The sequence below is a fragment of the Elephantulus edwardii genome, unplaced genomic scaffold (genome assembly GCF_000299155.1).
Source record: "Elephantulus edwardii isolate Elephantulus edwardi_28Jun2011 unplaced genomic scaffold, EleEdw1.0 scaffold00068, whole genome shotgun sequence".
Taxonomy (NCBI): Eukaryota; Metazoa; Chordata; class Mammalia; order Macroscelidea; family Macroscelididae; genus Elephantulus; species Elephantulus edwardii.
The window spans coordinates 8,760,914-8,777,279 of NW_006399818.1; the positions used below are offsets into that span (position 1 = coordinate 8,760,914).

Consider the following 16,366-nt stretch of genomic DNA (forward strand, 5'->3'; position numbering starts at 1 on the left):
ATAATATCAGTTTGAAGATTAAGGAGTGTCTGATTCAGACAATGGTCTTTTCAATCATTTGCTATGCATTGGAGAGCTGGAGAATGAGTAGGGATGACAGAAAAAGAACTGATGCCTTTTAGCTGTGGTGGTGGAGAAGAGTACTGAATATCCCACAGACTGCCAAAAGAATAAACAGGTAGTTCTTGGAGAAAGTACAGCCAAAGTGCTCCCTGAAGGAGGAACAGATGACAAAGCTTCATCTCACAGACTTTGGGTATGTTGTCAGGAGACGCTAGTTCTTGGAGAGGGATATTATGCTTTGAAAGGTGGCGGGTCAGCAAGAGATAGGAAGACCCTCAACCAGATGGACTGACACAGTGAATGCTGCAAAGGGTTCAAGTATGTAAAAAAATAATGAGGATGGCACAGGATAGGACCAAGTTCAGATCTGTTGTTCACAGGATCACTATGATTTGAACTCGACAGCACTCAACAGCAACACTCATTCTAACACTCATAAGCCCCCTAAATCTGCTCAAGTTCTCCTTTTTTCTATTGTGTTTATGACCTTCTGTCAAGCTGTAACAAGGGAGTTCTGGTGGCCTGTTGTGTGCTGTCAAGTTTGAACTGATCCATAGCTGACACTCCAGCGAGTTTTCCGAGGCAGTTTTAATCACACTGGAGGAAACTGCCTATCTTTCTCCCATAGAACAGCTGGTACATTTGAACCATGTGCCTTTGAGATTACAGTGCAGCTTCTTATCAGTAGACTACCAGAGCACCTCTGTGGTAAGAAATGACACTGTCAATCTAAAGTTCTGTAGTTTGAATCCACCAGCTGCTCCATGGAGAAAGCTGGGCAATCAACTCCTGGGTGACTTACTGCCTCTGAAAACCCAATGGAGAGCAGTCAGCTAGGAGATGGTTCCACACTGAATGCCCACCACCACCACCACCACCACCAAGCTATAGGAGTCTTTAGGTGGTGTAAACAGTTAAGTGCTCAACTACCTACTGAAAGGTTGGAGATTCAAGATCACCCTGAGGTACCTCAGGAGAAAGGCCTGACAACTTACTTCTGAAAACAACACCAAACCAAATCCTTGCTATTGGAAACTCGATGGAGAACAGTCTCACCTGGCATACACAGGATCATGGTGAATTAGAACTGACTTTGCAGGACTGCAGACTGTTACTATGTAATTCCTCTGCTGTTTGTCTTCCTCTCCTCAAATATAAGCTGCTCAAAGGTCTAGACCTTTGTGTTTTGTTTACTGATTTATTCCAAGCACCTAAATCAGTGCCTAGGACACAGTAACTGTTCTTTAACTGGGGTGAAGAAATTAGTAAAGATACATATTATTTCAAGTAGATAGCCTTCTCTTAAGTGGATGTGGAGAGGCTGCATTCTTTCAAACCTGGCACATTTTAAATACTCCGTAAATGATTTATTAAGTAAATTATTTCCTTTCTGCTGGACACAAATAGCTCAGTAACAAACGTGCTTGAGCAAAATGCCAGAAGTTCCTTGAAGAGCTTGGAGTGATGCTGCAGCAGGAACAGGACTAGTTGTTCTGTCTGTACTTTCTGTAATGATTTGGTTTGCAAAACTGCTTTGGTAAGACTTTTCAGGACTGCTGTTTTGTTGTCATACTGTAGGTAGAAAGGTGAACATTAGCTCAAAAGGCTTTAAAGGAAAAAGCAGCATAAAATTGTAAAACCACTATTAGCTGTGAATTTTCTTACTTGCTTTTGTAATCTGTAGGCGTTTGGCTCTGATGCAATAGCCATAAAAGTCAGCAGCTGGCGTAATTCTTCCTTAACAGTGGGTGGCAACAATCTTAGGTAGAGTTGTGCTGCTTCCAGAGCTTCTATTCTTTTCCCATGCTCTGGTCCATAGCTTATAAAGATGGGAAAATGTGTGGAAAAAAATTAAGAGTATCCGGAAACTCTATATACGAACAGTGCTCAGGCCGTTCGTTCATAGCGTCGCTATGAGTCGTCTACCACTCGATGGCACCAAACAACAATAACACCGATGACGACAAAGAGAGAGCTACATTGACCTAGTAGAAAGGAAGTGGAAAGGAAGTTATGTTACCAAGCTGAAGGTGGGTGATTTTCCTCTGTGGACCTCAGCCAGGTTCAAATTGTCTTCCTGTCAAACATTCTTCTAGGTGGTATAGCACTGGTCTGTGTGTTGCTGTACATAGGGAACTCGTGTTGCTGTGATGCTGAAGCCTGTGACAGTGATGTGCCAATAGTGGTAATGGGTATCCATGGTGGACAGTGTTGGCTGGAGATTCCCGACTAAAACAAGCCTGGAAGCAGGAGCGGCATCCACTTCCGAAATGGCTTGCCTCCGGAAACTCTATGTACGAACAGTGCTCAGGCCGTTCGTTCATAGGGTCACTATGAGTTGTCTACGACTCAACGGCACCAAACAACAACAACAACTTACTAGTCTGTTAATATGCTATTTATTTGGTGTCGGAGTGATTTTCTAGAATTAAAATCTCCATTATGAACATTTTTATAAACACAGAGATTTATCTTTTTTATTATTAATTTTAATGAACATTTACATGGATTTTGGATTTTCATTCATTCATTGTTGCAAATACAGAGCTTTATCTTACCCAGTAATAGTTCTTGTTCCTTTAAAATCATATCCAGCATTACCAAATAGTACTTTGTGGCTACTTACATAACTAGGGAGCGGGGGAAGTGGCATGATATCATACCATTCTATTTTTATGTTACCAAATGGTCATGTGAGAGCTCTGGTGGTCTAGTGGGTAAGGAGTTGTGCTGCCAATTCAAAGAAGACAGTTTGAATCCACCAGCTGCTCTGAGGGAGAAAGATGAGCAAGTTCCTCCTGTGTGATTTACAGTTTCTGAAAACCCAATGGACGGTCAACTATGAGTTCATTAAGAATGAAAGGCACATAACAATGAGTACATCAAAAGTTAATACTGTAAGGTGCCTAATTCTCTAATTCTTGTATTATATGAAGATAAGTTTCTCAGAATGGCCCAGTGATACTCTGTATCTTATTTCTAAAGCCCTAGATTAATTAGTTTGATATTCTAATTTTAAATGACATTATCATTAGTGAAGTGAGAGGGGAAAAAAATCAACCAATTCCACTGAGTATCCTTACACTGCAGAAGATATTAAAATATAAAACTCATAAACATTTTAGACTTGAATTCTTATGCTTAAAAATGCTCTTATGTAGAAAATCAAAGCTTAAACTTTCTTACCTATGAGTTCAATAATTCCTGAATATATATCAAAATACTCATCAGTTAATAGGCAATCTTTCTCTTGATTGTAGTGTTTTACTATGACATCAAAGAGTATCTTCGTCTGAGTATTCAACTTTGTCTATCTGTGGTTTGCAGTATATGCTGGCTAACTGTAGTTACTAACTGGTCAGGGAAATCGTCCAAACAGTCAATGGCGGCATTAAGCCAGTTACCAATTCTAGGGGGAAAATAGGAAATAAAAGAAATCAGTAGGAAGGAACCTAGGTGGCGGTGGTGGAAGCAGCGTGAAGAACTGGAGGTGCAGCAAGCCACCTAGAAATGGATTACCATGGCCCTCCACAGCCCGCAGTTTATCTATAACTGAACAATTATACAGCTGATTTCTGGTCTTCAATATGGATTGAGGCTCAACATCAAGAGGACAAAGACTGTCGAAAAAAGAATGGGTGAGCCCCACTGCTGCCAGCCCCACACTGCCAAGCCCATCCCGCTGAAGCCCCGTGGGGCCACCACAGCTGAAGCCCTGGGATCCCCTCACCTAAGACAGGTGGCGGGCTCCAGGCCCCTCGGCAGGTGCAATGGAGCCCTGAGAAGGCCACAGAAAAAACTTATTCTTAAAGAAATTCTAGGAACCAAGATGGTGGTGGCGGGAGAAGCAGCATGAGGATTGAAACAGGCCACCATGGCCCTCCACAGCCTCAGTTTATACATACACCTCAAGAGCCAAACAGCTGACTACTGGTCTTCAATATGCATTGAGGTTCAACATCAAGAGAACAAAGATTCTTGAAAAAACATGGGTGAGTCCCACTTCTGGCCACTGCCTGCCACCGAGCCTGCACCACTGTGACCCTGCAGGGCCGATGAGGCCAGAGCCCACTGGTCCCCTTGCCTGAACTGGGCGGCATGGCCGGCGGTGGCAGATGCCAGTGGCTGAGGGCCTCCAGCCCAAGAGGGGACAGAGAGGGGTGGGGTGGGAGGTAGGGGCGGCAATGCCATGGAGCCATGAGAGGTGAAGGACTAGATACTGGAGAGCATCTTACTGTCAGTGAAGATGAGTTCCTTGGATAGGTTAGAGGAGAAAAGAAGATCCTCAACATGATATATTGATACAGTGATGTAGCAAGAGACTGGAGCATACCTCAGATTGTGAGGACGGCATAGGATATGGCAAGGACTAGATCTATTGTTCACAGAATCGCTGTGAGCCGTAGAGATAACTCTATGGGCCTAATGGATAGAAAGTTATGCTACCAAACCAAAGGTGGATGATTTTAATCTGCAACCCTCAGATCTAGTTTTAATTGTTTTCAGTCAAATGCTCTTCTAAGTGGTATATCACTGGCCTGTCAATTGGCTGTACAGAGGTAACTCGTGGCTGCTATGATGCTAAATACTGTGACACTGATGTGACAAATGCGATGTTACCCATGGTGGACAGTATGTGATGGAGCTCCCAGCTTAAAACAAGCTTGGAGGCAGGAGTGGCATTCACTTCCGAAATAGTCTGCCTCCAGAAACTATGAAATTAGAGAAACAATGAAAGTTATGTAAGTATTGTTATATAAGTGTTCAGGTCTTTCATTCATAGGGTCACTATGAGTTGTCTACAACTCGATGGCACTTAACAATAACAAAAACAGATCCTGGACAGCAGATCTCCTCAATGTACCATATCTTTTGATTTCTTGACTATTGCTGCCAAGAACTGTTTCAACCTAGGGTAAGTCTGTTCACCACTCTCAAAGACCCTTCTCCATCTTTAGAGAGGGAAGGTAGTGATGCTTACTTCAAGTTGCAGTCAGACCACTTGGTAGAGGGGAGGGGGGTAATGGAGGCAGCACTGGAACTAGGGTTGCTGTCCCTGACCATAGTCTTTAGTGGGGTTCAGGGTCCAGACCTGGGGAGGATATGATGGGAGGTACCACTCAGCCCCTGGCGTTTGCCATCTGGCCCCTGGAAGAGCCATCAGGTCTCTGGGGAGAGCTGTCTAGTGTATACGAGGAATTTTATCTAAGCCACTTTCCTCCACCTCCTTCCCCAGTACATCTGTAAGTAACACCTCCAAAGCCCTACTCCTTGTAACTCACAGGTTTGTTCTCCCTAGGTTTGCTCCCTTTCCTATAAGTAACCTTAACACTGAGTCTTGTTCTAGACCTGAACCCTGAGCCAAGTTCCAGAGAAAAAGGGAAATATAACTGCTAGCTAAGGAAGTAAAGGAGGATAGAGTCTTAGGGTTCAGCCATTCACGCCCATAGGACTCATCTTGGCAAACACTTTGTCAAGATCCCAGTGGGGACCAGAAAAGACAGGGTAATAGTGAACATAGTCCAATGGTGATTGTTGTTGTTATGTGCCGTCGAGTCATTTGCGACGCATAGCGACCCTATGTACAACAGCCCTAAACCCTGCTCTATCCTGTGCCAACCGCATGGCCTCTGACACACCCATCCCAATTACCCCAGTCACTGAATCAATCCACCTCATAGAGGGTCTTCCCCTCCTGCGCTGTCCCTCTACCCTCCCAAGCATGATGTCCCTCTACAAGGACTTGTCTCTCCTTACAACATGTCCAAAGTATGTCAGACGAAGCCCCAGAATCCTTGCCTCCAAGGAGTAGCCTGGTTTAACCCTCTCTAGGATGAATCTGTTTGTTTTCTTGGCAGTCCATGGAACATTCAATATTCTTCTCCAGCACCACAGCTCAAAGGCGTCAATTCTCCTTCTATCCTCCCTAGTCATTGTCCAACTCTCTGATGCATAACAAGTGACTGCAAAGAACATGGCCTGTGTGCACCTTAGTCTCCAGAGAGACACCGTTGCTCTTGAGTACTTTAGAGAGGTCCCTAACAGCAGACTTTCCCATCGCAATACGTTTTTTTATTTCCTGGCTGCTGGTGCCAAGAGTGTTGACCGTGGAGCCAAGCAAACTGAAGCTGTGAACACTCTCAATCTCTTCACCATCCATCCTGATGCTACCAATTGGTCCAGTGGTGAGAATCTTTATCTTCTTGACATTGAGCCTCAGTCCATACTGAAGGCTGCAGTCCTTGACCCTCTGCAGTAAGTGCATGAGGTCCTCCTCAGTTTCAGCGGGCAGGGTTGTGTTATCTGCATAACACAGATTGTTGATAGATCTTCCACCAATCCTAACGCCACGCTTCTCCTCATAGAGCCCAGCCTCTCAGATAATCTGCTCTGCGTACAGGTTGAAAAGGTATGGAGATAGGACACATCCCTGGCATACACCCTTCTCAATTTTGAACCATGCAGTGTTGCCCTGCTCTGTTCTGACGACTGCCTCTTGGTCCAAGTATAGGTTTTGCATTAGCACGATTAAATGTTCTGGGATTCCCATTCTTCTCAGAGTCAGCCACAGTTTGTTATGATCCACACAGTCAAATGCCTTTGCATAATCAATGAAACACAAATAGACATTCTTCTGGTATTCTCTGCTTTCAGCCATGTACCATCAGCTACAATATCCCTAGTACCACGACTCCTTCTAAACACAGCCTAGACTTCTGGCAGTTCTCTGTTGATGTACTGTTCCAGTCGTTTTTGGATTTTCTGCCCTCTGGAATCTGTGCCCCATTCCCAAATATGAAACCCACAAGTGAACCAAACAATTTCTTTGTTAAAAAAAGTTACTCACCATTGATTAAAAAAAAAGTTAATCAATGGTGATTAACTTTTTTTAACAAAGAAATTGTTTGGTTCACTTGTGGGTTTCACATTTGGGATTCGGACACAGACTCCAGAGGGCAGAAAATGTCAGGAAAATATCTTCTAACTGAACAAGAAGGCATGCAGCTTCAACCCAGGACCTCCAGTAAAGTGTTAATGTGGGCTCCCCTTTTCTTTCACATCAACAACCCCTGTTCAGCATGAAGAAGCCAGAGAGTCTGTGCACCATTCCCAAACGTGAAACCCACAATTGAACAATGCAATTTCTTTGTTAAAAAAAGTTAATCACCATTGGACTATGCTCACTATTACCCTGTCTTTTTTGGTCCCCACTGGGATCTTTCTCATTTCCTTCCACCCACCAAATTGTACAGCCATGTGATTTCATCCATGTTCATTCTCACTCTTCTGCTCTCAACCGTTACCCCCTTGTATCCCCACACATTTTTTTACAATAAAAAAGAAAAACAGAAATCAGAGGGTTGACATTTCCATTTAACTACACTGGACACTGATAAGACAAATAAGATATAACATACTTAAACAAATCTAAAGAACTCTCTATTTCTCTAGGTACTAGTCTCTTCTGGTAACAAGCCCAAAGCATGTGAGATGATGTCATCTATGGGTTTAAGGAGTATTCTCGCAACACTTTTTCCAAGACAGATTTGTTTCTGCTTTTGGAAGTCCATGGTATTTTTTTAATATTCTTTGACAACACCATACTTTAAAGGCATTAAGGTTTTTTTAAATTTGAGAATAAGATACCAATCATTTCTCCAACCAAGGTGTGTGTTTATCTCTCTGTAAACCACTTTCTTTCCAAATCCCTTCATCCCAACAGGATATTTAGGATCCTTTTATCCCTCCATCCCTCCAGTAACTCTTGGAAGACCTTTCAGTTCTGGTTCTGCACATCTGCTCCCAGCTTGTCAAGTATGAGTTAGTATTTATTATAATTTCTCTTAATAGTATGCTCCTTCTTTTCAAGTTCTTATCTAGAGAGAGTCTTACCACATAACTTGGAATGAGTCTGGGGACTAAAAAGGAGAAAATAACAGTGAAAGAACAAAGTTCCTTGCTCACCACAATTTCCTCTCTTCTCCTCTTGATGGTTTGGTTGTTTCTGTGGAGCCTGATCAAAAGATTTCTTCAAGTAGTACTCTCCTTGGGTGGAGTTCCTGAGTAAAATAATCTTGATATTATTTTTAATAATCCTCAAATATCTTGTTCTTATTTTTTTTTTAAATCCTGGAAAATATTCTTGAACAAGAGGATCCTCAGACTGAAGTTCTAGTCTCACAGTTCGAGTCTGTGGGATTTGACTAGCTTCTAGTTGATCCCAGTGTTGCAGATTAAAATACCAAAAGCTTTGCTATTAAATAAGTATTAAAATACTTTCTCTTGTAGACAATTCATTCTTTTCTGCCTGGAAGCTTGAAAAAGCAAGATGGCTGTCAGTTTCCTGTGGAGGCAACTGAAGAAATCCAGTGTCTTTTCCAGCCTACTTACACTCTCTCAAAGTCAAAGACTCTGAAAAGAGAGGGAAAAATTCAGGCCCTTGGTCTGTCCTTTTGTGGCTTATTATGAATTATAGAAACTTGTTGTGTGCAGAACATGGCCACACTAGTGGGTCCACAAGTCTCTGGATCCTTTTCAGGATCTGCAGCTCTCTGGTCCTCACCCTTGGACTCTGATGTTCTCTTCTTGTTCAGCCCAACTGGGAGAAAGGATGACATAAATTTTCTCTCCTGGAACTCCGATAGAATGCAAGGTTTGATATCTGTAGTCCTAACCACTGGTCTGCTTAGGAACAACACATATATTGGAGTTGGCAGTCAAAATGCTTCATTCAGCTCATAGAGTTCCTTGAACCTTCTCTCCACAAGTGAGGCTGATTCTATGTCATCACTGAACTGTCTTTTTCATTATTTTTATTACATGTCTCCTCTGCTAGACTGGGATGAATGAACTGTCAGAAATTGTAATGGTTATAGTATTTTAGTGTCATGGAATGGAAATGATGGAACATTCAGGAATAGTGCAAGAGAGAATCATCTATCAAATAAAAGCATTCATATGAATGAAATGGTTATGATTTTCATTAATCTTCCCTTATTTTCTGCACAAGGACTTTCTCTGTTAGGTCCAATGAAAAGAAACAAAGATCAAACCCACTGGCATAAAGTCGATTCCCATTCCTGGTGGCCCTCCATCAGGCTTTGGAGGCTTTAAATCTTCATCTCCCTCACTCAGAGTGGCTGCTGGGTTTGAACTGCCAACCTGCTGTTGAGCAGTCCAGTATTTAACCCACTACATCAAAGCTCCTAACTGAAAATACTGTCTCAACATACATATATGTATATGTTCTTCTTCCCCCCCCCATCCCTTAAAATACCAAGGGACAAATATGGGAAAGAACTTTTTAGTTACAAATTATTTGATGATGAAAATTGTCACTTACTCAGGTAAACATATATTTTCAATAACTTCTCTTTCCAGGCAAATGTTTGGTATAACAACATCTTCTTCTCTGTTTAATTGAAGATTTTGTGGCTTCACTGGAGGCTCCAAAATATTTTCCAAGAATGGAAGATGAATCAGTTGAAGAATACGGAACCATGTTTGTTGTTTCCAAATATCTTCCACAGTTTAGAGAGATGATGTCACTATCAAGATTGGTAAATAACATACATACATTTAACTAACAGTATAAAATGTCTCCCTTTCTACGTCAGAAAAAATAAAAATGACTTTGATATTAAAGTGGTGTAATAATTTAGTGCAAGGATAATTTAAATGAATTATATTTCAGTCTTCTTCTCAAGACTGACCAATAAGAAGCCATCAGGATTATGTACCATCTTGATTTTATTTTCTAGTTATGTTGATTATAAAGTTGTCTTATCTGGCTTTTAAAACTAATATTGAGTTAATTCTGAACATAAAAGCCTACTGATCATGCTTATATAGAGAATGTAAGAAGATCAGCATGTTTCCATTCAAGGTAGAGAATTGTATTCTATTGTTTTGTAAAATAAAATACAATGCTAGGTTAATTTTAACTTGGGGTTTTGGACATTGTGATTAAGGGTTGTTTAGGTTTTTCTTCAAATGAGTTTTTGTATACTATTACCATCAGATCATAATTAAAGCTTTGTTTTTCCTTTCTGTGTGAAACAAAATTATAAAAGCATCAACTACCATAAATCTTTTGTAGGAACTTCCAGGCAAGTAACCTATAGACTAAACTTGCTCGTAGTTTGGCAAGAAGGCATTTTGAAAGAAAAACATGAATTTGTATACAAATGAGAATACTGACATAATGACTGCAGCAATGGGCTCAAGTCTGTCAGACACAATAAACACGGCACAGGATGGGCCAGGATTCAGATTTGTTGTTCACAGAGAGCCATACTTGACATGACGGTACCTAACAACAACAACAACAACATATATACAAGAGCTAATTCCATGTGTCAATTTGGCTGGGCTGTTCCACAGAGTTGTTTATTCAAACACTAGTCAAGACATTGCTGTGAGCATGTTTTGAAGAAATGAAAAACCATCTATAATCAGGTGCTTCTAAGTAAAGATATTTACCCTTGAGAATGTGGCTAGGCCTCATGCAGTGGGTAGAAAACAGCAAAACTAAGATAGCAATGCTATGGTTTTAAAGTCATCCTTGTGACGAGATATGTCTGTACTTCTTCCAGGATAGACTTGTTCATTCTTTTGGCAGTCCATAAGAAAGAACTCTGCCTCAAGACTACAATTTGCCAGCCTGCCTCCTGCATTCAACTCTGATGGAGTTCTTGCTGTATCCTGACCAATGTATTTTGAAATTGCTTAGTCCCAAACCAGCTGCAATCAAGTTCACTCTAACTCACAGACTCCAAGTGCGTGAATAGAACTGGGCTTCACAGGATTTTCAAGAACTGATTTTTGAAAAACTGTATACCAGGCCTTTTTTTCCGGGGTGATTCTAGGTAAACTGAACCACTAATTGTCTTGTTAGCAGCTGAGAGTTTGCATTAAATGTTAAAAAACAAAGCCAGATAGACAACAAAAATTTATTTTCCCTACAGTTGATAGGAATGTAGCTTTGACAGTCCTCACTTGTCTGTGCCAACATATTTGGAAGAATGCTATCTGGCCAATTTGATTAACCTCCTGCAAGAAATCTGTATTTGTGACTGGGAGTGGTGAGCACTAGGGTGGAATGTTGATTTGCAAAGGGAAGTGAGACCATGTGTTACGGCCTCCTATTTAAAAACTCTCGTTGGTTGGTGGCATGGTGCTGGAGACCAGTTTGAAAGTCATCTAAAGGAGCTGGTTCTACAGAAGCTGGGAGTGGTGAGCACTAGGAGGGAATGTTGATTCCCTAAGGGAAGTGAGGCTATAGTCACTTTGCCAGTCCATCTCGTTAGGGGTCTTCTCTTTTGCTGACCCTCCACCTTTCCAAGCACGTTTTCCCTTTCCAAGGATCAGTCTTTCTAACAACATGCCCAAAGTATAAGAGCTGAAGCTTCACCATCTTTGCCACTAGGGCCACAAGAGCTCCCTGAGGCTGTAAATCTTAATGAGAGGAAATTGGCCTCCCCTGCTACTCTCCAGAACAGCTGGTGATGTGAGGCTTTTAACTAATTAAGTTCCAGTCAATCCCCAAGGGTACAGTATGATCTGTGACCCAGGAAACAGAATGATGTATTAAAAAATAATTGGTTGATTTTTCTAAAATGTACAAACAGAAACCTGGAGGGTATGTGTGGAAATGGCTATTACAGGTGTAGGCTAATGGTGCAAGGGACATAAAATTGGATCAGTTTGAATTTATTGATTTGAATCATGAAGCAGATCTTTTAATTCAATCTTTCAGCTCAAGTAAGAAAGGATCTGATAGCTTCTTTCATTTGTTCACTGAAGCAAAGATTGGGCAGTACTCTACACTAAGTTATGTTGAAGTACTAGCCTATATTAAGTCAAGCTGAAGTACTAGAACTTTCTTAACATACTATGGAAGAAGGCATCCAGAGGCTTAGGATAACTGGTATGTTAGAGTCAATTTTTCAGGTTAGATCTAAGAAATGGAATGCCCAAGGGATACACCTTCCCCTGCCTCCCACAGTATAAGAACAAATTTGTGAAGGGAATTCCAGCATCCTTGAAATCTGCTGTCATTGCCATTTTATTTAAGCCATACTGGAGAGCAGGAACTGCCCTTACAGAATTAAGACTTGGTAGCCTCTACATGCATGTTGAGTCATTTCCTTTAAAAGTCCCCTCCTTTCTCAGATGTAGATATATATAAAATCCTCTCTTGATGAATATATATCTATATATTTATAGGCTTTGCTTCTCTAAAGAACCCAGCTGAAGGCATATCCCAAAATGAAAAATCATAAAGCAGTATGGGTAAGAAAGTGGTCTGAATCCACCCGCTGCTCCGAGGGAGAAAGATGGTCATTTTCCTCTTGGGCAGTTTATCGCCTCTGAGTTGTTGGAGGGTCAGGTACGAGTCAGTTCCAACTTGACTGCAATGTGCTGTTTATGTTAGTTTTGCATTTACAGCTATGGATGGTACAAACTTTATAATTCTGATGTACAAACTGTTAATAACTCTGACTTGATGACAGTGGTTGGTTGGCTGGTATTTGGAGATAAGAGATAGGCATTATAAATGGTTGGCCATGGGGAGAGGAAAATGAGTGAGAGAAGGGTGTGAACCACTACTTATTATAACTACACATGGAGCATTGAGTACTTTTCATTATGTGATGAATAACACTGATAAAAAATGTTCTAGAAAGTATATGAGCTTCCTCTCCCTGCTGTGTTTGCTTAACTTAATCCTTCTAGTCTTAGTCTCCTCAACTACAAAAGGGAAATTTTGGTCCTTTACACAATTTAGACGCTTATTTTGAGATTACATATAATATATACAAAATTAAAAATAAATTGGTTTGCATACAGAACAGCCCGATAAATAAAAATTATGTTTACTAACACCTTTACTTATAAATTATATGCATCTTTATTCAGGAATATCCATGCTCCCAAAAGAAGGTGAACAGGTTTTGCTTTTATTTGAAACATAAAAATTGTACCTTTGTTGGTTGTTCATCTGTTGGACTTAAATATTAGTCTTCTTTTCTAGTGAATTAGGTTCATTTCTAGTGAATCTTCTCTTCCCATTGTATCACCTCTTGTTGGGCAGCGGAGTTTTTCTTCAGTCACAAGGCTGGTGATGCCTAGATGCTTGTCTCCACCTCAGCCTCTCCATTTCTCTCAGATCTGACTACCTGCTGGAAACTATGTGTCTGGGTACAAAATCTAAACCCACTGCGCTGAGGTGAGTCTGACTCATAGTGGCCCTGTGGCACAGAATGGATGTGCTCAGCTGGTTTCCTCAGCTGCAAATCCTTAGAGAAGCTGAGTGGTTGCACCTTCCAACTCTGTGGGTTTGAACTGCCAATTTTTTGGTTAGCTGATGAATTACTTAACCACTGTGACACTGGGGACCTTTTTATCTGGACACATTTTCTCGGTCATAGTTACTTCTTTCTACTTCATTTCAAGCTAGTATCCATTTCTTTTTTTATAATCAAACTTACATACTGTGGGAATTTTCACTGACTCCAACTTACATATCCAACATCTGCACTCACAGAGTACCCTGTATAATGGCTTTATCACACTTACTCTAACTTACTCTTCCAAGATGCTTGCTCCTGTTGTGGAATGACCAAATGCGGTAAAGGCTATACTCATTCATGACTGTGTGTCCCCTTCTTCGTTACCTTAGGTAGGGAGCACCTCTTGTGTTAGTGGTATTGTAAGAAGAATAGCCACAAGGAGACCAAATATGTAGTAAAGAGGCATAGAGCAATATGTAGCCAGGTTTGTTCTGGGAGAGGAAAAGAGCAAGGACATATTTAGGTCTTATTCACTGGACAATAATGAGCTCATAAGAAAATGGTCTCAGATTATAGACTATAGGACTGGTCGTGAGTCTGACTGGTCATCGAGTGTGTATGTTTTATCTGCATCTATAGACTATACATGGTGTGTTACATTTTTGGCCTACTAACCAAAATGTCAGTGGTCTGAATCTGCCAGCTGTTCCACTGGGGAAAAATGGACAGAGTTTCCCAATACATTTCCAGCCTGAAACCTGATCGAGAACAGCTATGTGTTGGGATCGATATGGCTGCAGTGGTTTACAGAATACAAAAGAGTCCTTGTGGTGCGGTGCTTAAGTGCTCAGCTGCTAGATGAAGGGTGGTGGTTCCAATCCAATCCACCAGCTGTTCTGCTTGAGAAAGATATACTCTGCTTTGGCAAAAACTTCAGCCTTGGAAAACTTATAGGCCAGTTCTACTCTATCCTATAGGACCACTATGTGTCAGAATGGACCCCCATGGCAACAGTGTCTATAGTACTTCCTCTTAATCTGGTCATGATCACGGTGAAAAGCAAATTGAATACTATAGACCTCTCTTGCCTCATCTGTTTGACTAATTATGATTTAGAAAGGAATCTTTGGAGGAAAGGGGAAGGGAGAGGCAAAACACCAAACACTGTTTTTCAATAAAGCTGAGATGTCTGTTCTTTCTGAAAAAGTTACTGAAAGCTGAAGTTACCTTTTCTGGAAAGCTGGAGGAGAGGAGTTTTAATCCCGATCTCTGTACATAAAGCTCGGTCCCTCCTTAGTGCAGGAATACATTCCTCAGTTCTTTCTTCTGCAATTGCTTGTGCTAGAGGATTTGAAATAACTCCATCTTCTGTTCTGCTAAAAAAACATACAATTTTTTCCCCTTGATACACAGGACCAAAATTCCAAATGTAATTTATTTATTTATTAAAAATGATTTAGCACTGTTAGCTTCCATTAAGTTGACCTCTCACTTATGCTGACCTGTGGGAAACAGAATAAAACTCTACTCAGCCCTGCACCACCCGGCCCCTGCCATCCCCACAGTCGGTGTGGATCGGACTGTTGGGATTCACAGGTTTTCACTGGCTGATTTTAAGGAGTAGATCACTAGGCTTGTCTTTATTGTCTATTTTGTTAATTTATTTTTATTTTTATTTTTTTTGTGTGTACAGTCACATCGGATCTGACGAGTACAGGAGGAGATTGCCCCTCTTTCTTCAGCACAGTATCTGGTGGATTCGAATCACATACCTTGGGGATTGCAGTGCTCTTTATTGTCTATTTTAGTCTGAAAGCTTTGCTGAAACCGGTTCAACATCATAGCAACATATAAGTAAGTTTTCACTGGCAGGGTAGTTGTGGCTCCGTATCACTGGGTGGGAATCAAACCTAGGTCTCTGTCGTGAAAGGTGAGAATTCTACCATTGAACCACCAATGCCCCACAGACTTATTTATACTCTAATCATTGCTGTTGAGTTCGAATCAACTCATAGCTAAGCTGCTAGTCTATGAAGCTGCAAACCACATGGGAGGAGACAGTCCATTTCCCTCCCTAAACAGTCGCTGATGTATTCAACCTGCCAGAGGAGAAGCCTTTCCATCAGCATCGCAGTTCTTTATGGATTTTGCCATCAGAGCTCCTGAGGATATTTATTTATACATTTGTAATTTAAAGAATTTAAACTTTATTTATACACTGCTAATTTCTCAAAGACTTTCAGGCAGCTTACAAAAAAACACACAAACAATAACAAACTTAATAAAATATCAGCAAAAGAGGTAAAATTAGAATATTAAAAAAAGAGAAAACACGCTCATTTAAAGGTCAACATAGCTACTATTTAGAAAAGTAAATGTTTTCTCAGAGCTTCTAGAAAACTTTGACTTATTTTACACTGGCTAAGTCCATTTTTAAAATAGAAAGCATATCAATTCCTCAGAGGAGATAAAGTTTTGCCTGGTATAAACTCTGAAAAAAATTGACCTGCTACTGAGATAGTAAGGACCACTGGTGGCTTAGTGGTAAGGAATTGCACTGCCAACCGAAAGGCACATGGTTTGAATCCACCAGCTGCTCCATAGGAGAAAGATGAGCAGTCATTTCCTGTGCAATTAAATTGTCTCTGAAAACATGGTTTCAGAGGTCAGTTATGAGTCGGTTCTGATGGTTCCAACTTGATGGTCCATAACAACTAAAATAATCTTCCATAACAGTTTTAGAACAAAAACACTGGTGGATTAACATTAATATAACTATTTTGTTTACTAATTCTTGGGGGGGGGGAATCAAACAAAAACCAACCTGCAAGCATATCACTGAAGTTCAGTGTGGCGAGAGAAGTTTTGTCATGTTAGGAACACAGAATGGTGTATTACAGTATCTTGGCCAACAATAACCGTGAATAGTCTTCCCAGTATCCTGGAAAACCTACAACCAGGAGAAGATAACATAGATGAATGGGATCTTCTAAGACTCAAATCCCTAT

General features: G+C 40.9%; 1 protein-coding gene across 1 annotated transcript in view; it reads right to left on the reverse strand.

Moving 5' to 3' along the window:
• Nucleotides 1–16,366, reverse strand: part of DEPDC4 (DEP domain containing 4) — a 47,049-nt gene that overhangs the window by 20,895 nt on the left and 9,788 nt on the right. Inside the window, 6 exon segments of the mRNA XM_006903641.1 lie at nucleotides 1,729–1,871; nucleotides 3,250–3,375; nucleotides 3,378–3,472; nucleotides 9,407–9,584; nucleotides 13,590–13,600; nucleotides 14,570–14,731. Coding sequence (XP_006903703.1) covers nucleotides 1,729–1,871; nucleotides 3,250–3,375; nucleotides 3,378–3,472; nucleotides 9,407–9,584; nucleotides 13,590–13,600; nucleotides 14,570–14,731 — 715 coding nt within the window.